The 22,883-nt window shown below is 42.7% G+C and overlaps 3 protein-coding genes across 3 annotated transcripts; 2 read left to right on the forward strand and 1 right to left on the reverse strand.

Annotated features, from left to right (window-relative positions):
- Positions 1 to 5,021: 5,021 nt before the first annotated feature.
- LOC110755468 (UPF0481 protein At3g47200-like) lies at positions 5,022 to 6,428 on the forward strand. The gene has a single exon (XM_021956681.2). The coding sequence runs from the start codon at positions 5,022 to 5,024 to the stop codon at positions 6,426 to 6,428; it is 1,407 nt and encodes a 468-aa protein (XP_021812373.2).
- A 4,919-nt stretch (positions 6,429 to 11,347) lies between these two features.
- LOC148296819 (uncharacterized) lies at positions 11,348 to 11,896 on the reverse strand. The gene has a single exon (XM_088248638.1). The coding sequence runs from the start codon at positions 11,894 to 11,896 to the stop codon at positions 11,348 to 11,350; it is 549 nt and encodes a 182-aa protein (XP_088104764.1).
- Positions 11,897 to 16,873: 4,977 nt separating this feature from the next.
- Positions 16,874 to 17,308, forward strand: LOC148296820 (uncharacterized). The gene has a single exon (XM_088248639.1). The coding sequence runs from the start codon at positions 16,874 to 16,876 to the stop codon at positions 17,306 to 17,308; it is 435 nt and encodes a 144-aa protein (XP_088104765.1).
- Positions 17,309 to 22,883: the final 5,575 nt, after the last annotated feature.

The raw sequence follows: 22,883 nt of genomic DNA on the forward strand, positions 1-22,883 counted from the left end.
GGATCGTTGAAACTAGTTTCATAGAATGCGTATGCCATCAAAACAATATATTCACTAACAATTAAGAGTTTATTTATACTTTCGTTAAATATAACATAAGATTTTGTGGTATCCACTAGTGTAAATATTTTAAATTGAAGATCAAATTCAGTCATTGTATTCATATAGGGTCAAGGAGTGTAGCTGTAAAAAATTATCAAAATCGAAGTTAAAATAACCGTTAAATCGTGATTTTTCATTTATAACCGTCGAAAAGTTTTGTCCTGTTACTAGATTTCTGAATATTTGTTTTTTGCGATTTTTGGGGTATACGATCTCAAAGTATATACAAACAAGTTTGACGGTTGGATCGTTGAATGGTGTGTGTATATATATATATATTTATTTATTTATTAAGTAGCGTTAAATTTATTTATTTTGTACGTATAACACTTAAGAATTGAATAGTATATATATTTATTAGTAGCTTTAAATTTATTATTGTAGTTAGGATTGGGTTTTTGTTAGAAAAATATATTATTGTGGGTTTTATATAAATTTTTTTTTTTGAATTTGAAGGGAGTAAAGTCACATTTTTAGTAAAATTTATAATTATATATATTTTTTTTAAATATAACAATGGGGTCGTTGTGCAAAAACCAATAGCACGACGTCATAATGTAAACATGCGTCAGGCAAACAAATTAATTTTTTTATTTAATTATATATTATAAATTTTAAGCTATAGATGTTTTCATAAGTTTTTATTATTTTTTGAAAACTTTGCTCAATGAATATCAACGTCGCCTAACCCTTGTTTACTTATTTTTATATTTTATATTGTTAAACTAAATTATTTCTTTATTGTTTATTATTTTCTTTGCGCGATGAAAACACATTTGGTCGCCTAAACCTTATTTATATTTTAAATCGTAACATAAAATTATTTTATTTTTTATTATTCATAACAATTATTTTTATAAATATTGCGCTACGAACCAATTTTTCATCTCACAAAACTTTGCGCGACCAACAATTCGTCGTTCAAAACTCTAAAAATTTGGGCGGGCACCAAAAATGGGGGGCAGAAATTTTTTTTAAGACTTTGTGCGACCAATATTTCGTCGTGCAAAGTGATATGGTTTTTAAAACCAAAATAACTCCTCCACCATTTTCTCAATGTCTTTCTCTAGTCTTACCTCTCCTCTCTCTTTCCCTCTCCCCAAATCCGACCCTCTCATCTCTCTCTTCACTATCTCTCACTTAATCTCTCATCTCTCTTTTCACTATCTCTCACTCTCTCATCTCTCTTTTCACTATCTCTCACTCACACTCACTCTCTTATCTCACTCTCTCTCTCTCTCTCTCTCTCTCTCTCTCTCTCTCTCTCATTCTCTCACATTCACTTCTCCCTCTCATTCTCACTCTCTCTGTCTTTCCAAAAGGTATATTCTCTCCAAATGTTAAATTTTTTTCAATAATATGTGTTTTTGGTGTTAGTTTTGAGTTTGTGCGGGGTTTGGGGTTGAGTATAGGGTGAGGATTGGAGTTTGGGTTGGATTTGGGGTATAACAATTGTTAATGTATGAATTTTGATTAATTCTTTTGGCTTCCCTTGACATTTTTGTAATAGGACTTTTATATGTATTTATCAAGCTCAAGGATAGATTAAGATTAGCATCTCTAAGTGTTCTTAAATCTCATCTATCCTATGGAGGTTCAAGCAATTTGACAAAGGTAAAATCATGCATTGCATATCATGCATTAAAACTGTTTTCATAAAAGTTAACTAGTCATCTTTGTTCAGTGCGATTTCCAGCTGATTAAATATCTGTTTTGTCCTATTCTCTTTTTCTCTCCCTGCTGCCATGTGTCAGTCTGACCTAAGGGATTCTTTTGTCTGTAAAGGCAAGTGGATTCCCAATTGGGAAGCCGCCTCTTTTGTGTGGAAGTTTTGGAAAGATTGGCTTGCCATCTTTCTCTTCTTCCTTCTCAAGAGTAAACCATTTATTTCAACTATGAGTTTTTCTAATTGATTTCTTTTTGAAAAACTGCTTTTGAAATATGAATCTGCATCTAGCTATTTAAATCATTCTCTCATATTGATCTAGATCGGATTCGTGACTGATTTCTTCAAGAGTATGGTTTCTTGAAGAAATTGGTCTTTCTCCCTTGAATCCAAAGTTTGGTTTCGTTCTAAGTTGGAGCTTGCAAGGTAGTGCCATGGGATGATCGAGCTGGAGAAGGAGCTGCCATTGCCATGATGAACTGAGCTTCAAGCTTTGCTAAGTTGGAGAAGAAGATTGCACAAAGGAGGTAAAGCTCATCTTCCTAAATAGATCTAGGTTTTTGCTTGAGCTTGCTTGTATTCCTTTGTAAGAATCTTTTTTCTACTTAGTAGATTTCCTAGTCGGTTGATGACTCCCAGTTTTTCCCAATGGTGGGTTTCTGGGTAAACAAAACCTGTTTTGCATATCTGTAAATTTATTTGGGTTTCTGTTCTTGGTGGTTGACTAGTCATCTATATCTGCTGTTTGCTGTTTACTTGATATTGATGACTTCACACACTTTCACCATAGTTGTTGCTAGCACAGGGGATGCCTAAATTAATGGGTCCTTCTGAGTGCCTAGGTTGTCACTAGTAATCTTCTAGGACTGCAAGTACTCTGTGGCATACTCTGTGTGTTCTCTTGCTTGTTGACTTGTTGTGTCTTGTTTGTTTAGTTAAATTTACCCCTCGTCACCTAAGTATCAATTTCAACAATTTTAGGGGATATTATGCCAATTTTTTGTTATTATTTTATGTTATTTTTTTTGTTATTTGACCATTTGTTTTTTTGTAGCGAATCGTCGAGACTTTGATGGCTAAAGTTGAGGATTGGGACACTATCGAAACATATCCTCCGCCACTACCACCACAATAGGCTTGTATTAGGATTTTATTACTATACTTTGTTAATTTATGTGTACATTTTTAATATTATATATATATATATATATATATATTGGATAATTTGATCACTATTTTTCATATGTAATTTTATTTTGAATATGCCAATTTAAACTAAAGTAATTAAAAAAATAAAATCATACAATTAAATTAAATTTAAAAAGTAGAAATTTGAAAAAAATAATATAATTAAATTAATGTAATAGAAATAATCAAACAAAAAGTTAAAAACCTTGTGCGAAAAAATATTTCGTCGCCCAAACTATTAAATTAGTTTATTGTAATTATAAAATTTTAAAACACAAAAATTAAAAATTTTGAAATATTTCTGCGTGACGAAGATTAGGTTTCGTCGCGCGAAGTAGCTCTGAGCGACGAAGATTAGGTTTCGTCGCGCAAACCCTATCTTCACGAGCTTTGCGCGACCAACAGTTCGTCGCACAGGTTTTGTGCGATGAAATTGTATTTTGCGCAACAAACTTATTTCGTCACGCAAAGTATTTTTTGTAGTAGTGATGAAACTCAATTTGTGTCACTTTACCTCCTGAAACTCAATTTGTTTCACTTTACCTCATTTCCATATGTTCCGTCTAGAGTTTTGTCATTTCCAATGTCTATTAATTATTGTTTTTAGATAAAAAATAAATGTTTATTAATTGTTAAAAAGAAAATTAGTACATTTATGCTATATGCAATCTCAGCCATTGGATACTTTTCAATCTAACGATCATAAAGTGTGCCATGATGTGTATAAAAAAATGTGCCATAATGTGCATGCAATCTCAGCCATTGGATACTTTTCAATCTAACGATCATAAAAGTGTGCCATAATGTGTATAAAAAATGTGCCATAATGTATATAAAAAATGTGTGTCCCTCCATCCTAACCTATATATATATATATATATATATATATATATATATATATATATATGATTGTTCAATCCCCCACTCTACCCCTTACCCACATAAAAAAGTCCTCTTTTTTTTGTCAAAGTAAAAAGTCTTATAGTTATTTATATCAATTGACAGATAGGCAATAAGTTTTTTTTCTTTTCCTTTTCCATATGGGACAGATCGGTATGCAATTATATATATCACAAGAATTGCGATGAAAATTATAGTATAGTTTTTGTTTTCAAGTCCAACGTGTGAACTACTGCATTTTACATATTTTTGGAGAGAATTACTAGAAGTTAGGAGGTACTTGGCTGCCACCCTGGCGATAGCCAATCATCTGCTTGAGTGTTTTTTTTTTAAAACTCTCAAAATTTGAACGTGGTTAGTTTACTTAACACCAGTATTTTTTTAAGTTTGCTTTTAGTCTTGGTTTAACTTTAATTAATTTACACTTGCATGCTGTGATCAATATAAATAGTAGAACGTACGATGGATTAAAAGCCTACAAGAACAAGATTGTGGTGATCGAGGAGTACTCAAGAACTTCTGAGTTCAGCAACTGTAAGATATACCTGCTGTTTCCGTTTTTTTGTTGTTTTGACAATTAAAAAAGAGAGGACACATATCAATTTGTGGTTGAGCCACAATAAAAGATAAGGTGAAGTTCCTCCTTATGGGTAAGGAGGGAAATATAGAACGAGTCTTTATGCAGCTAGTGAAATTTTTTTGAGAATATATAAATCTTTTTCTTGAATATATTTTGTTATTTGTACTCTTTGGAATCTTCCTTTTAGGATCATTCTTTTGAATCCTGTTATCATCATTTTAGTTTTATCGAACAGACTATGTTTGCATACTAGTTCCTGGTTTTTAGTATGATATATTATACGTACAATTATGTATATAGAGCCTATTTAGAGGGAAAAACCCAAAACTAGCTACTTGTCATTTTCTAATTAGTTTTATGGGTAATTATATAATATATCATGCTAAGATGGGCCTATTAATGAAAAGCCTTATCATTTATAGGTTCGTGAAAGCTTTTTGGTGCATGTAAGACTGTTGATGAACAAATTACAAAAGTGAATCCTTTCCTAGATGCTTGGCTGGAAATTTAATTACAATCACTTTTGCAATAATAAAACACTGTTGTATTCTTGTGGTCACCAGGACAAAGATGATGGCTTCACAAATGGCGAAGAAAACTGATCAAAGTGAAAAAAAATGCAATGACCCTGTTAAGTTCTCGGAGCACCGGTGTATCTACCGGATTCCTAGCAGACTCCGGAATGTAAAAGATGAAGCATACACTCCTCAATTGATTTCAATAGGCCCTTTCCACCATGGCAATCCGAAACTGGGGGACATGGAAAGCCATAAAAAGGAATATTATGAGAATTTCTGCCAGCGAACTTCGAAGAAAGAGGAGGAACTAGAAAACTTCATCCGTGAGAGAGAAGGTGACATTCGTGGTCGTTATGCAGGGGCCTTTGAGCTTGATATTGACTTTGTGAAGGTAATTCTAATTGATGCCTGCTTCATCCTTGAGCTCTTTTTGAGGAACGTTAACTGTCAAACCGAAAAGAATGAAAATTATTACCTTTTAAGATCGCCATTGCTGAGGAAAGCTGTCGAGCAGGACCTGATACTCTTGGAAAATCAGCTTCCTTATCCTCTTCTTCAAGCGCTATATCACTTTGCCAACCCCACCTATTCCAGTTCCAACCCCGGAAAAAATGTTCAGGAGAAAGAAGAGGCGGATGACCTGCAGCACTGCTTGCCTTGCTTCCAGCCTTGTTTTCCATTTTCCCGCTCGACCCCTTCTGATGATCTTCCTATAGGGATTGAGAAAACCGAACCTGCTTATGATCACCCCTTTCTTAAGCTTACTTGTGAGTTCTTTCGGGAATACACGAAGTTACAACCCATTGAGAATGGAGTACAAGTGAAACATTTCACTGACTTGGTAAGATATTTTATGTGGCCAGAAAACATGACTTGGAAAGGAAATGGCGAGTACATCCGTACCAAAACTATATACGAAGTAAGAAAGCTGAAGGAAGCAGGGGTGAAGTTTTGGCCAAATGAAGGTAGTGAACGCTTCGTCATAAAAAGAGGTGAGGACCACAAATGTAATTTTAAAATGGCATGTTTTAGAAATATGAACTTGAAGCTTACAAAATTTAGGGCAAGGTATGAGGTAGAATGCGTTATTCGAAATGTGATGGCCTTGGAGCAGTTTATGTACGCAGAGACGGCTTATGTTTGCAGTTACTTTTTGATGCTGGATCAGCTTGTGGACACTGTGAAAGATGTGAAAGTGCTGATTGAAAGCGAAGTTATAGTTAACTTGCTAGGCAGCAGCAACGCAGTGGTGAAGCTGATTAATTCACTTTGTGAGCAGGTTACGGTTAGTAGATCCTGCTATGCAGATATCTGTAATCAGCTTAAGGAGCACTACGAGATCAGCTTCTACAACCGTAACATTTCGACCCTGAAACGAGTTTACTTCAAGGATCTTTGGACGGGCAGTTCAACTATTCTTGGAGTCTTTGTGCTGGTTTTCTCCATCATTGGAACCATTAAGTCTCTCATGTAAAGCTTGATTGGTTTCTAGTCTGATTATTATTTTAAATAATTAGGTCAAGTGGTGGGCTGGGTAACTCGTGTTATAGCTTTCATAATTTGAACTCTCTAGAACACTTTTATAGCTTTGTAATGAAAATATTTCCAATAAGTGAACAGTTGCATTGCTTTTTTATCATAAGCAATTAACAACGTTTCTCAAGATTGACTCCACAAATTATTCTCTATATAAACAGATTCTGATAATTCTATTTTGAACGTTAACATGCCATATTAAGAAATTATTTTGCATTTGTCCCCTTTTTTTTTTTTTTTCTAGTTTGAAGTATTTTCTAATGAAACAAGGAAAATTCATGGTTAGGCCCCCAAAAAAAATTTATCTTTTTTTTTTCTGTTGAAAATGGAAATCTTAATAATGGATGGAAAATTGGATGGTGTTAAAGTTAGAAATCATAGATTTCGAAAAATTTAGGTGACGTTTCTCTTAAAATTTTTTTTAAGGTGACAAATTGAAACTGAGGTATAAGTTTAGGTGACATATCAACAAAAAATCCTTCTTTTTTTTTGGACTATTCTTTAAAAACAAAGAAATAAATAAATAAATAAATAAGAAGACAGTTATCTATTTGAAATTTTGAACCCAGCAATGGTCTTTTCAGCATGTGTTCCAAATCCAACCCACCGGACTGCCATATGCGATGACATGTTTTTTCCTTGCTTAATCCAATCCGTATGAGAGCAAAATTACTTTCTTTTCTGTTTTTTTTTTTCCTTTTTTTTTTCTATCTGATCATATATATCCTCAATATTCTTTGAATGCAAATAGATCATAAAACTCTACTCTACGTAGATGATGTTGATTAGTGAAGGAATTAAACACGTCATTACATTAAAACACAAATTAAGCATCTCAACAAGTAGATGATATATATTTCTTAAATTCAGAATCTGATGCATCCATCAATCCATCCATTCCTAGTAATTTAGTTATAGAATTGATCATCTGTAGTATAGTGTAAACTAATGGACTAAGCTGTCAAATTGGTATAGAAAGATATTATGCCAGAATTAATAATTCTATTGATTATACAATATACTTATACAGGGAGAATGCAAGCCTAACTAGGGAAATATACAGAGCCTAACTAGGAAAAGAATTGTACAGCAATTCTAGGAAAAGTCAAACAATTACAGAGAAGTTTTTCCTATTCTAGTTCCCGTAGAATCGGGTATTGATTACTTTCCAACACTCCCCCTTAAGTTGGAGAGTGGATATCAAGAACTCCCCCTTAAGTTGGAGAGTGGATATCAAGAACTCCCCCAACTTGCCTAGCATGGATAAGAAGGGATCTTTTTCCAAGGGTTTTGTGAACATGTTTGCTAGTTGATGCGAAGAAGGTATGAACTTGGTAGCGATTGCACCATCCTGTATCTTGTCTCTGATAAAGTGGCAATCCATCTCTATATGACGAGTTCTATGATGAAAGACTGGATTAGCAGCAATATGTAGTGCAGCCTTGTTGTTACAATGGAGAATTGCAAGCTTCTGGATGTGGAAGATGTAGGCCATGTAACAGGCTTCGTAGCCAAGTGAGCTCGCAACATGCTCTTGTCATAGCTCGATATTTTGTCTCTGCAGAAGATAATGAGATGGTTTTTTGTCTCTTAGTCCTCTAATTCCCAAGAAATACGCAATACCCAGTTGTGGATCTCCTTGTCATATAGGACACCCCGCCCAATCAGAATCACAATAAGCACATAGCTTCAAGTTATTTCCAGCTAAAAAAAATAGACCTTGCCCTGGGGCATTTTTAAGATACTTGAGTATCCTAAGAGCTGCTTCCATATGCGGCGTTCGGGGTGCATGCATAAATCGACTAAGCACATTTATTGCATATGTGATGTCGGGCCGCGTGATGGTGAGATATATCAAGCACTCTACCAATCTTTTAAACTGAGATGGATCTTCGAGTAGATCACATGTATCAGAAAGTTTGGTGCCTTGTTCCATGGGAAAGGCTACCGATTTTGCTCCCGAAATGCCACTGTCTTTGAGTATGTCAAGGGTGTATTTTCTTTGTGAAATACATATGCCCTGTTTTGAACGGGAAACTTTAATCCCTAAAAAAAACTTGAGATCTCCAAGGTCTTTTATTTTGAACTGTGATTGTAGAAATTGCTTAAGAGATGAGATTGCTATTGATCATTCCCAGTGATTAGTATGTCATCAACATAAATCAACAAGACTGTAAACGATGTACCTTTCTTGCATGTAAAAAGGGAATAATCTGTCTTGGATTGGATAAACCCAGCAGCCAATACAGCTTCAGTGAATTTGGCAAACCATTGCCTAGATGCCTACTTGAGCTCATAGAGTGATTTGTTAAGCCGACACACAAGATTCTCCCCCTGTCGCCAGAGACCAGGAAGAGGTGACATGTAAATTTCTTCATGGAGATCTCCATGCAGAAAAGCATTGTTAACATCTAACTGGCTAAGGGACCAATTTTGAGCAGCGGCAATAGCAAGCAAACAATGTACAGTAATGAACTTGGCCGTGGGTGAGAAGGTATTGTGATTATCAATCCCCTCAGTTTGAATATATCCTTTGACCACGAGGCGTGCCTTATAGCGTTCGATGGAACTGTCAGATCAGTGCTTGATTTTGTAAACCCATTTACAACACATGGGTTGGTTGCCGGAGGGCAAAGTAGTGAGCGTCCATGTGTTGCTGGATGTTAAGGCCTTAAGTTCAGTGCGCATAGCTTGTTGCCAATTGGGATGTGCAGTAGCCTCTGTAAAGCAAGAAGGTTCCATACTACTACTAACAGTTGCAATAACGAGTACCTTTGTGCAGGATCGGCGGTGAGGAAGACGAAAAAGTGGGTCTGGGTACTAGTACGTGATTAAGAACATAATATTTTTGCCAAACGGGGGCTTGTTTGGGACGCTCAGAGATTCTGACAGTTGGATTGGTAGAAAGAAGGGTAGTAGGTGGAAGAGGTGCGGGTTGTTCTGGGTTTGTAATTGCAGCAGATGATGGTGTAGTAGGACTGGTTGGAGAAACAGGTGGGTCCACAGGAGAAAAATAAGAATGGTTGGCTGGAGAGTTAGGTGTGGCTGGAGAGTTAGGCGTGGCTGGAGAGATTATCTCATCTTGGCTTGGAAGTGTGGAATTGGGCTCAGGGGAAAATATGGGTTAGATGGAGGAAAGTCATGTGGGCCGAAGGTTGGATGGCATAGATCAAGGTCTGCGGTGTGGGTAGGATAGGTAATTGGACTGATTTTGTGGTTGGGCTGATGGTGTGGAAAGGGAAATGATGCTAAAAAAAATTAACATCCCTGTTGATGAAAAATTGTGGGTAGCGAGATCATACAACTTGTAAGCCTTTTGCCCACTAGGGTACCCAAAAAAAAATGTATTTTTTTTGGCTCGAGTATCAAATTTGGATGTGGGATGGGTGTTAGTGGCAAAAGCAAGACACCCAAAGACTCTCATATGTGTATAGGAAGGTGGTTTGCCATATAATTTTTCAAAAGGGGTTTGTTGGGCAAATAGCTTGGAAGGAATTCGGTTAATGATTTGAGCAGCGGTAAGCACTCCTCCCCAAAATCGAAGAGGAAGGTGGGCTTGAAAAAGTTAAGCCCGAGCCATTTCAATTAGATGGCAATGTTTGCTTCTACGACCCCATTTTGTTGAGGCGTAAATGCAAGATCGTTGGTAAATGACCCCGTTATCTGCGAAAAAATCGCGAAGGGAATAAAATTCTCCCCCATTGTCCACACGTATTTGTTTGATTTTGGTGTTGAACTGTGTTTGGGTATAGGCAAAAAAAGATCGAAGGTGCTCGTGTTTCACTTTTATGGTGCATGAGAAAAACCCATGTAAACCTTGTAAAATCATTCACCACAATTAAAAAATAGTGTACCCCAGATAAAGAGGCTATTTTGTGCGGGCCCTAAATATCATAGTGAATGAGTGCGAAAGGATGTGAGGAGGAGATGGAACTAATCGAAAATGGGAGTCGTGTCTATTTGGCCAATGGTCAAATATCACAAAGATCATTTGAAGAACAAGGGAATTTTAACAATGTTTTGGACATAAAATTTAAACGAGCAGAAGATAGGTGACCTGAACGGCTATGCCATAAATCTGCGGAGGCTAAAGCCAAATGACAAGATGGATTGGATTTATTTGGAGAGGAATTTGGAGAAGCCAACGCTACTAGATAGTACAAGCCTCCATGTCGCTTACCTAGACCAATCGTCCTCCTTATAGCCAAATCCTACAAAACACACCATTGTGGAAGAAAGTTACTGAACAAGTTAAATCCTCTGTAATCTTACTCACAAACATCAAGTCAACTTTGAATGTGGGAACCCCCAACACATCTTTCAAAAATAAATATGAATTTAGTGGCAAAGTGCCAGTAGCAGTAATTGGAGCCTGGTCTCTCTTGGTAACTTTACGGGTGGTATGGTGGAATGCTTCACATTTGTGAGCAAATGAGGGGAAGACGTGATATAATCCGTCGCCCCGCTGTTAATGATCTAATCAAGTGTAAACAAACCTGAATTAGCAATATTCGCTTGGGAATCAGGCTATGAATCACTTTCCTTATCTTTCATCACTGAACATATTTGCTTATATTGTTGATTGGTAAGGTTGGGCATCACGGCTTTCACATAAAAAAAACTAGGATTTGCATCCACATGGTTTGCTGAAGAAGATTTGTTGCAGCCGCCACCTTCTTTTGATTTGTTATTACCTCCTCCTAATTTGTGCAGTCTATGCCATGAGGGATAGCCATGCAACTTCCAACAAGTTTCAACAGCATGGTTTGTGTCCCCACAATAAGAACAAAGAAGTGATTGTTGGCTGAAATTGGAGTTGGATTGCGACTGATTCGGCCTGGACTGCTGCTGTTGCTGCTAGGTTGAATGCTGATGTTGTTGGCCTATGCTAGGCTGTTGATTATTGTTAGTCTGCTGTTGTTGCTGACTGTACCGCACCACCATCGTTGCGCTTTCAACTACAACCCGTGCAGAACCTAATTCTCTCTGTTTTTCCTCTTGCGAAACCAACGCATATGCTCTATGAAGGCTTGGCAAAGGATTCATGAATAAAATCTGCCCCCTTACCGCACCATATAATTCATTTAAACCCATCAGGAACTGCATGAGGGCGTTGCATTCCTCTCGTTCATGATGCTTCTTCATAGCACCACATGAACATGACGGCGAATCGTTGTTGGAAGCCAATTCGTCCAACAACCCTTTCATTTTGGTGAAATAGCTAGCAACGGACACCTGCCTTTGATGGAGTGAAGCAATATCTCGTTGTAGTTGGAAAATCCTCGGTGCGTTGCTTTGAGAAAATCGCTCCTTGAGGTCCTCCGAAATCTCATGCTCTATTGTCGAGTAGATGACAATACTGGCGATCTCGTGTTCAATGGAATTAAGGATCCATGAGAGCACCATATCGTTGCACTGCACCCATCAAGAGTAGTGATCTGGATTGCTCTTCTCGGATGGTGTTTGCATGGTCCCTTCAACAAACCCTAGATTATTTTTTGTGCCAAGGGATAAGCAAATTGACCGGCACCACATTGTGTAATTATCTCCGTTGAGAAGTTTGGGAACAAGGACCATACCCGGATGGTCACAGTGATGAACAAAGTGAGGACTGCTGGCGTCATTTGCCCCACCATCCTTGGAGGCACCAGAACCTCCGTCTTTCTTTGTAGGCTTGCTTTATTCGTCGTCTCCCATGGAGAATAAGCGAAACAAGAAAAATATCTAAATTGTTGGTTGAAGAGAATGACGGAAAAAAAACCCACAAGAGTTAGGGTTTCCTTTGCTCTGATACCATGTAAAATTGGTATAGAAAGATATTATGCCGGAATTAATAATTCTATTTATTGTACAATATACTTATTGTTTGTGCCTAATAAATCTCGGTCAAGGAAGCTGACCGAAGGAGGCTGGCCGAAGGAACAGCAACTCGGCCCTAGCGTCTATCCACGACCAAGTCATCGTTCGCTTCCTTTGGATAAAGACAAGTGAGCTTGTAAATCAAAGCCATCACGGCCTCGGTAATATTGGCCGAGGACAAACTCCTCAGATACATGGCCAAAGTGGGAAATTCAAGTGGCATCATGGTCCCACGCTTCATTTAATGAAGTAGTGCCTCTGATCACAGCAGGAAGCCCATAATCCACGTAGGAGCATTTAATGAGCCAAGAAAGAGGGGACGTGATTGAAGTCAGATATGGTGAGTAAAATCAGGGATTAGGTGCGAAAATCCCATGATTTTGTAAGGCTAAGCCACCAACCATCAGACCAGGGCATTAAATGCTCCTCCAAGGGCCGAGATGCAGAGCCCACCACCAGGGCGGCGGCCTGGGTTTATGGGTGTCACACCACCATGCTTCACGTTCCCAAATGCCGACTCGACTGCCCACCAGCTCTGATCAACCACACCATGCAGATTTTCAGCTTCATTGTCTCCTCAAGACCTTCTCTATAAATAGCAAGCTCCAACTACATTTAAAGGGTTCAACACCAAATACAAGCCTCCCACGGAGCAGATTATATTTTCCTGTCATTTACTTCTTGTCATTTACATTCTTGTAATGCCATTTCAATACATTTACTTGCTTTCTTAGGAGTAGTGGCAGTTTGTAGGAAAATCCATTCATCAATATATCATACGACCTTTGATTTTCAAGGCGCCGGAGCACCATCTTTGTTACTCTTTCGTTCATCCCATATATCATACGACCGTCGCCACCCAGTGACGCGCCGGAGCACCACCTAAAACCACCATCAGCACCACCATCAACGGCCTTGTAGTTCAGGTCGTGAACCTAACGGCCGAGATCAGTTCCTCTCTCGGCCACAATCGTTTGATTAAGAGTCAAGACTCAAACAGGCGCATCACTCATCTATCCATCCAATCAACTCATCCTCAAACGCACGGTAAACCGTGCTGGCACGCCCGCACACAAACCACACCATACCCAAGAAGGACGACCTGTGTTGACGCAGATCCACTTGGCCCGGAGCACCAGGCCGTAAGATTCGCAAACAACCAACACTTTTTGGCATGCCCGGTGGGACTCTTGTAATATTAGGAGCCTTATGGTGGAAACTAGGTCACAAGCAAAGCTCAAGAACAAGAAAACCGAGATGACTTTGGAAATTCCAGAGTCAATTTCGCCAATATCGACCGAGATCGAGCAAACGGCAAGCGTCTCGGTCAGCGTTCCGATAGTGACGGCCCGTACGGTCGAAGCCATGGAAGAGCACTCGCAGATGGAAGAGTTGATGGCCAGGTAGACCTACAGGATAGAGACCTCCTTTATGGCCACAATGGACAGAATTTCGTCGGATTTGCAAACCCTCTTTCAAGAGAGGATGCCGATTGCTTCACCCTCGACTCCTCCTGGAGCCGGGCAGAGAAGCCAGGAGCGCGAGAGGGCCGAGCCTTATGGTGAAGGCAGCAGCCTTGGTGCTATTGGCCGCATACCAACGTCAAGCTATGGTCTGCATTTTCAGCCGCCAATGAATAGTTGGGGGCAGTCCCATCAAACATGGGCAAATCCCAGCCCGACCTACTTGGCAGAGACGCCGTATGGCCACATCGAGATAGCTGTGGTGTTAGGACAGAGTGGCCCCACGCACTCCACTGTCCAACAACTCGGCCATGTCCATACCTTGGCCTCCTAAACACAGCCCGGCCCGAACAATGCGTCCACGACATCATTTCAGCAGTACGGCCAAAATACTATGGCCGTTGTGCAGCCATTGCAGACGCCGATATTCCCGTTGGGTTCCCAGCTTCAGTACGGTTCGGCCTTCCCGACGGCAACACAGACGTACTCAGGCTCCCACCACCAGAGTGGCCCAAACCGGCAGCAGGTGGCCACGCCTTTGCGGCAGGTAGACCATACACATTCTGGCCAAGCCCATAACGCTTACCAAGTGCAGTTCGGCTCAGTCGCCATGATCGAACCCCCTGTTCAAATGGTCCAGCAAACGAGGCCACAGAACGAGGCGCAACAGGTACAGCGGCCGTTCGCGGCCCAGCTGGAGCCGCCCCCCCAGGGTCTTCAAGCCGAAGACGTTCGGCGAATGATCGAGGACGGCCTGGCTCAAAGACGGCCGAAGGCACCAAGGTATACTAAGCCGTACCCACCAAAGATTGACCGAACCCTCCTTCCCCGGAACTATCGACTGCCAGAATTCATGTTGTTCTCCGGTGACGGACATACTTCTTCCATCGAACACATAGGCCGTTTCATGACCCAATGTGGGGAGGCTGACTCAAACGCCCAGAAACTCCGATTGTTCGTTCATTCCCTTACCGGCACAGCGTTTTCTTGGTTTATAAACCTTCTACCGAATTCGGTAAGGGATTGGGCTGACATGGAAAGGATCTTCCATGAATATTTTTACCAGACTAATCGGGAGATAACCGTAGCCGAGCTGGCAAGGATGAGTCAGGCCTCGAACGAGACACCCCGTGATTATTTGCAGCGGTTCAAGACGTGCAGGAATTGGTGCCGAACGAACCTACCAGAAAGGGAGTTCGTCAAAATGGCCGAAGAAGGGCTGGAATTCGAATATCGGAAGAAGTTCCAGATACGCATCCTTGTTGAAGGAAGAAATGCAGAAGAAAACGGCCTCAAAAGGGATGTATTACAAGAACCCCATTGTCGGCTACGCCAAGGCAGACGGCCCAGTCGAGACCAAGGACGGCAAGATTGAAATAAGCTCGGCCGAAGTCAGCCTAGACAAACCATTCATCTGTAAGGAACTTGTCAAGACCGACAATAGCCGAACCAAGATCCCCGAGGCCAAGTTTGCGGCCGAGAAATGAAGGCCTACACCTTCGACCTGATGAGGGCCGAGGGTATCTTCGATCTACTATTGACCGAAAAGAAGGTTAAATTATCTTTCGGTCATAAGATTCCAAAGGCCGAGGAGCTCAAAGGGAAGACATTCTGCAAGTACCATAGCTCCTGGTCCCACAGCACGAACAACTGTATCGTCCTACGGGATGTTATTCAGAAGCTGATAGACGAGAAGAAACTCTAGTTCTCAGAGAAGGCCGCCATGAAGGTTGACGCCGAGCCGTTCCCTCCGCCGGTCATCAACATGGTGAATGCCCAGTTTCTGGCCGAATATAGGGAAGTGCATCGGCCCGGTAAGGCCACGGCAGGAAGCTCGTCGTCAACAACAAAGCCAGCCAAAGAAGAGGAGTTATCGCCCAAACCAGAGCTAGTGTTTTGCTACCGATGCAAGAATGAGATCGGCCGATCCAGGGCGCAGTCAGCCCAGGTCGAAGGTTCCAAACACCTGAAGAAGACGACGGCTACGGACATACGACCGTCTTTCTTAGCTAGCACTTCTGTAACCAGGGAACCTACCACTAAGAGCCCGGAAGCAGGGCGTCCTCGGCAAGACAAGGACCCCCGTGGGGTAGCAAACATCCCCAAGGAGCCAAAAGCTGCGGCCCCAGACAGGCTAGACGAGGGTATCGTCGATGTTTACCGCGGAAGGGACCCCCCATTCTCGGCCAACGGTCTATCCTTCCTCATAGAGTTCCACAAAGATCACTCTGCCACTGACCTTTATGGTATGGTATCTGAAAACCGAGAGATCGTGGAGCTGGCCCTTAAGAATACGAAGGCAGAGGGGCTCCTCATTACCAAAGAATTTGACACAGCCATCAAGGCCGTATACCAGGCAAGCCGGGAGGCTAGAGCGAAGGGGATGCTGGGCTACTGACCTAACGTAGGAGGATTGGAGGCCAAGGCTCCTTTCAGCAAAGACAATCTGGAGTACCTTCGCCAATACTTTACTGTAATCCCAGCCGATTCTATCTTCGGTCTGACGGCCAAGGAAAAGGTCCGGGTCAGCCGACTAGACGAGTACCTAACGGCTAGAGATGCGTTGACTAAGGCTAAACGAGCCCTCAAGGGGAAGTCCAAGGTTTCGGGCCTCTCTACGGCCAAAACTCCCACGAGCAACATCCCTGGGACCGCGTATCCTGTGATTAACGGCCTTGCTAGTCCCTTCTCCGGTATCGAGGCCGACGATGACCCCACATTAGGGATCTCCGATGAGGAATACGAGGGGATTCTTGGGATGGTTGAGGAGAGAGCCCTCACCAAGGATTACTGCACGGCCGAAGAGGAAGCTGATAAAGGAAACTTTCCCGGGCCGAAAGAAGTGAATATAAACATGGTGTTGGTCTTACCTGCCGAGTTCACGGCCCCAGGGGGACAGAGCAGCGGCCTGGACAATGACGTGTTAGAAGAGCAGTCTGATCAGAGGCCAAAGACAAAGGAGGAATTATTGGTCGTAGCTTTTAACGAGGTTATACCCAGGGATGAACCGAACAAGTAACGGCACTTGAAGCCATTATACATCTCGGCTCATGTCGAGGGGATGCCCATGTCCAAAGTCTTCGTTGACTGCGGTGCAACGGTCAATATTCTCCCATATTCCCTGATGAGAAAGCTAGACAAATCAAATGAGGACCTTATCCCTAGCGACGTGGTCATGAGCAGCTTCGTCGGCGATAAATCCAAGGCCATTGGGGTATTGCCGTTGAAAATCACTGTGGCCGACCAGACGAGAGTTGCGGCCTTTTACGTGGTCGAGTCCAGTGTAGACTACAACATATTGCTCGGTCGCGATTGGATTCATCAGTCCGGGTGCATACCCTCTTCCCTTTTTCAACTATTGTTCTTTTGGGACGGCCAGAAGGTATCCATACACCCGGCTGATGAGAGACTGTTCGAAGCCAACGCCGTACAAGCCCGGATCTACGATGACGACGTCGGATGGGTCGTCCTCACCGGCCACGAAGCAAGCGGCTGACCAACCAGGACAACGGCCCAGAAAATGCTGGAGCTAGGAGCCGAGAATGTCCGACAGGATTCTGCGCGCGAAGTATTGATCGACCTTACTAGCCTCTAGATGACAGACAAAGCCACCAAGGAAGAGGGAGCTGCGGCCGTGACCGAATTGCTAGAAATACTACTGGAGCATTGGGCGGAAGAATCCTTGCGGCCGAACTCACCTATCAACTTGATCGAGTTCCTCCATGAATCAGATGATGAGGACGTCTTGACCATCGACGACTTGGAAACGGTGCCTGCCAAGATAGAGGATGACTACCCTGAAGTTCAGGACCCTTTACTAGAAATAAATGTAGGGACGGAGGCCGAACCACGGCCTCTTTTTGTGAGCCAACTTATGAATCCTGAGTTCAAGGCCGAGATTATCGGCCTGCTCCATGAATATAAAGATTGTTTTGCTTGGGATTATCACGAGATGCCTGGACTGCCGAGAGGTTTGGTTGAGCATGGGTTAAAAATCAAGGAAGGTTTTAAACCGTTCCAACAACCACCGAGGTGATTCTCGACCGATGTACAACTAAAAGTCAAAGAGGAAATTGAACGGCTCCTAAAAGCCGGCTTCATCCGTACGGCTCGGTATGTTGAATGGTTGGCTAACATCGTGCCAGTTTTGAAAAAGACCGGGGCTCTGAGGGTTTGCACCGATTACAGAAACCTAAACCTCGCGACCCCCAAAGACGAGTATCCCATGCTGATGGCTGATCTCTTGGTGGATGGGGCCGCGAAGCACGAGCTCCTTTCCTTCATGGACGGCCACGCTGGCTACAATCAGATCTTTATCGCCGAGGACGATGTCCACAAGATGGCGTTTAGATGCCCAGGGGCTATCGGAACCTACGAATGGGTAGTCATGCCGTTCGGTCTGAAAAACGCCGGTGCAACATACCAACGGGCTATGAACCTCATTTTCCATGACCTTATTGGTCGAATCGTCGAAGTCTATATTGACGACGTGGTCGTTAAGTCTCTATCCAAGGCTGACCACGTGCGGCATCTCCGTCAGGCATTTGACCGGATGAGAGTGCACGACCTGAAAATGAACCCCAAGAAGTGCGCATTCGGTGTCACGGCTGGGAACTTCCTCGGTTTCTTGGTCCATCAGCGAGGGATTGAGGTGGATAAGAATAAATCCAAGGCTATTATGGCCGCACCTCCACCAAAAACCAAAAAAGAGCTCCAGTCCTTTCTCGGCAAAGTCAACTTCTTAAGGCGCTTTATATCCAACTTGGCAGGAAAGATCCGGCCATTGACCCCCTTGCTCAAGCTAAAAGATGTGGAGAGATTCGTATGGGGGGCCGAGCATCAGACGGCCCTCGACGAAATCAAAAGATATTTATCTCAACCGCCGGTTCTTATGCCACCGAGAAGGGGGAAGCCCTTGAGGCTCTACATCTCGGCTTCTGAAGGCTTTATCGGCTGTCTATTGGCCCAGAACAACGAGTCTGAGCGAGAACAGGCCGTGCACTATCTCAGCCGCACCCTTAACACGGCCGAGCTAAACTACTCACCCGTTGAAAAGCTGTGCTTGGCACTCTACTTCGCGGCCACTAAATTACGACATTATATGCTCCCTTCGGTCGTCCAGATCATCTCTAAGACCAATCTTATTAAATATATGCTCACCAGACCAATCATACGCGGCCGAAGTGGTAAGTGGACGATGGCTTTATCAGAGTTCACCTTCCAATATGTGGCTCAGAAGTCGGTTAAGGGTCAGGCCCTCGCTGATTTTCTGGCTCACCACCCGGCTCAAGGGCAAGAGGAAGAGTTGGAAGTCGAGATCGGCATGGCCTGCATGGAGAAGAATTACTGGACCATGTACTTCGACGGCTCAAGTACCGAGACCACATCTGGGGCCGGGGTTGTGATCGAGTCACCTCAGGGGCAAAGGTGGCAATTCGCGTTCCAACTTGATTTCAAATACACCAATAATCAGGCCGAGTATGAGGCACTCATCATCGGCCTCGAAATTCTAAAGGAAATGAAGGCGACTCACGTTTTGGTTTACTGCGATTCTCAGCTGGTGATCAACCAACTGACCGGGGAATACCAATGCACGAGCGAGAATCTAACCACATATTACGTGACGGCCCTCAACACGGCCGATGAGTTTTCGAGAATCTCTTTTGTCCACGTGCCGCGGGCCGAAAACCACGAGGCTAATGAGATGGCCCAGGTGGCGTCAGGTGTAAACATTCCGGACGGCGACCACGACCGTGTGATCAAAATTGGGAAGCGCACCTTGCCGGCTTTGGCCGAACAAGGAATGACGACGCAAGTATCTCCGGTCGAAGTCACCAATAAGGTTAGCACGGCCGAAACAGATTGGCGCTACCCTATAGTCAAATATTTGCGTGACCCCTCAGGCAACCACGAGAAGACAACACGGTTTTGGGCTCGGTGTTATTTACTTTACCAGAACGAGCTATATCGAAAAGGGTCAGACGACCTATTGCTCCTATGTCCCAGTACCAAAGACGTTCAGGTGATTATGCCCGAGTCTCACAAAGGGATTTGCCTCACCCATCAGTCCGGCATCAAGATGAGGTGGTTAGTTCGGAGGCACGGCTACTATTGACCGACAGTTTTAAAAGATTGCATAGAATATGCAAGGGGATGCATTAAATGTCAAATCTACGGCCCCATACAAAGGGTACCGGCCGAAGCCCTTCAGCCGGTCACCAAACCATGGCCGTTCAGAGGGTGGGCCGTGGACATCATCGGTATAATCTACCCGACCGCGTCTAACCAACATGCATGGATTTTGGTGGCGACCGACTATGTTACTAAATGGGTCGAGGCCGAATCCTATCGGTCAATATCTAGCGCACAGGTAGTTAAATTCTTTGAAAACCACATTGTCCATAGGTTCGATATACTTGAAACTGGAGTAGTTGAGCATGTTCTTCCCCTTGCTCCCAGCAAGCTTGGCGACCGTGGGCCACGCGGCCTTAAAGCTCCGTACAGCCTCAGGGGCGACTAGTGCGGCGTTTACTTCCACGTAGAGAGGGGAGAGGCCGGCCATGTCCAGAACGGTCGGCGTCAACATACTAAACCGAAGGTTCATGGTGTTCGTGGCCGAAAAACAGAAACACAGAGCCCCGGCTAAAAGCAACCGGTCCATGACGAGTGGTCGGTCGAACAATTTGATCAAGTGGTAGATGCCTTGATCTTTCCACTGTTGGCCGAAGAAGTGCTCCATCCTCGACAGCCATTTCTCCCAGTCTGGGGTCGAGGTTGGCAATTGGGGCTGCGGCCAAGCGACGTTCCAATCCTGGTAGTCCCCCCCATCAAAAGTTGAGAGGTCAACCAAGTTGTTCTTTAGGTGGACAGCCAGCCTCTCTGGCATACCACCCTCCAAGGAAGGGCCGAGGACGCAGGAATCAGTGGCGGCGCCGTCGTCGTCAGTCCAAGGCATAATGATATTGGGTAGAACCGAGCCTTGGATTTCTCGGCATATGTCTTCGAATCCAGTCTGGAAGACTTGAGACTAAGCTTCAACAGATGAAGAGGTGCTGGAGGCCATTGGGACAGATTGAAGTTAAGTGTTTTGAAGGAAAGAAAAGAGAAGAATGAGCATGAAGAACACCAAAGAGCTGGGAACCCAGAAAGAGGTTCAAAAGGTTCGTGAACTTTCTGAGGAAACAGAAGAAACGACTGGGTTGCTTACAAACAGAGAGAAGAGTTCTGAAGTTTGGAAGTTCGAAAAAGGTTGGAGAGTTGAGAAAGAGTTTTGGCAGAGTTTGGGCGTCTGAAAATTCTGAAAGCGTGAGGAGGAATGAAGAAGGCTGGGTTTTTATACTAACACACGGGTCGAGCTGGTAGAAGAAAGCCTCATGGGTAATATATTCGGAGGTGGTGGGCATTCCACTGTCTTCGAATTTCCTTCCCTTCCATACTGTCAAGTGTATAGCTTCCTCTTCCCCCTGGCCGGCTGATCACTTAAGGGCCTTCCCAATTGGGTTCCATCTTTTTGGACCCTTGTCTTTGTTTAAAGAAGGCGGTGATCTGTTTGCCGATGAATTGTGAGCCATTATCGGTGACCAGCGATTGTGGGCATCCAAACCGGCAGATGATGTTTCTCCAAATAAACTGTTCCACGTCAGCTTCTTTAGTAGAGGATAGACCCGATCTTCCTGAATAATTTCATTATACCTCTTGATATCTGACTCACACCGCATTGGATTAGGACAACGAAAGTCAATCTCTCTCCACAAACCTTGGAGGGTATTGTAGTATGTTTCAATAGAGCCACATGATTGTCTCAGTCTGGATACTCGCCTTTTAAGATCATACATCTAAAAGATATCGGTGTCATCAAAGTAAGTTGTGGCAATTGAATCCCGTATTGCTTTTGCAGTGGGAAGGCGAATAAAATTACTAATCAATTTCGGCTCCATAGAATTGATTAGACATCCTTTCACAATCGAATTTTCTGTTCGCCATTTGTTGAATGTTGGGTCTTGCATTACTAAAAGGACACAAATTAATGTGCAAACAACCAATTAAAAATACCCGCAAGTGCACGAATCTATTGAAGTATAGATTATGTAAGTACGGGGTCGATCCCACGAAGAACTTGTCGGCTTCCTATAAGTTCTAATTTGAGTACGTAAAGAACACTAATTTAACACACCACAAATGCACAAATGCAAATTGGAAACTAAAAAATGAGTAAAGAAATGTAAAAGAAATGAAACAACACAAGAAACCAAAGAAAAACAGAAACAGCACTTTCTATCACCCTTTTATCACCTATTTATCACATGTGAACAGTGCCATGAACAGTGACGACCGGTCGTGAACAGTGACGACCGGTCTTTTTGGGCAGATTCATGTGCGACCGGTCGCCTGAACAGTAACGACCGGTCGTTTTTGGGCAGATTCGTTTCTCTGTTTTTCCAGTTTCGACCTCTGTCCAGTGTTTTGCCTATAACTTTCCAACAGTTTATCCAAATTTCACGTTCTTTATACGGTTGGATTCAGCACACAAAAACAAAGAACACAGCGCGGACCAAAAGTCCAAAACAGTTACGAAAATAAACAGAATGTGGTAAACAAGACACATAACGTATCAAACACACAACTCACACACACATTGGGGGGGGGGGGGGTTGGTTTGGTTCAAGTGACCTATTTCTATTGCATGAAAGTAAATGGACTTTGAATTTAAATGAGAATAGCAGAGATGAATTATCACAATGTGAAATAAAAATGTAACAAACACTAGGGTTTCGGAATCCACCCTAAACAATTCTACCCATGTTCATGGATACTCAAGTCATGAACTCTAAACGTATTGATGAAGATGTTCGCAATCAAGACCATGGGTCGTGGTTCAAGACGCATTGATTCTCTCTAATATACGTAAAGTGCATGGTTCGTGCTACAATACTTGTGCCCTCCCCATAACCGAACCTAGGTATGGTTCGTACTTCGATTCAATTACAAGGAAAACCCATTAAGTTCAAAGAGAATATGAACATCACAAGAATCCTAATAGCATGGTGTTTACATTAGGTATTCAAGAAACC

Source organism: Prunus avium, chromosome 2 (assembly GCF_965620075.1).
Source record: "Prunus avium chromosome 2, drPruAviu1.hap1.1, whole genome shotgun sequence".
Taxonomy (NCBI): Eukaryota; Viridiplantae; Streptophyta; class Magnoliopsida; order Rosales; family Rosaceae; genus Prunus; species Prunus avium.

Bases quoted from the DNA above. Each gene is read 5' to 3' on its own strand.
- LOC110755468 (XM_021956681.2), top strand. From the start codon at position 5,022: ATGGCGAAGAAAACTGATCAAAGTGAAAAAAAATGCAATGACCCTGTT.
- LOC148296819 (XM_088248638.1), bottom strand. From the start codon at position 11,896: ATGGTGCTCTCATGGATCCTTAATTCCATTGAACACGAGATCGCCAGT.
- LOC148296820 (XM_088248639.1), top strand. From the start codon at position 16,874: ATGCCCATGTCCAAAGTCTTCGTTGACTGCGGTGCAACGGTCAATATT.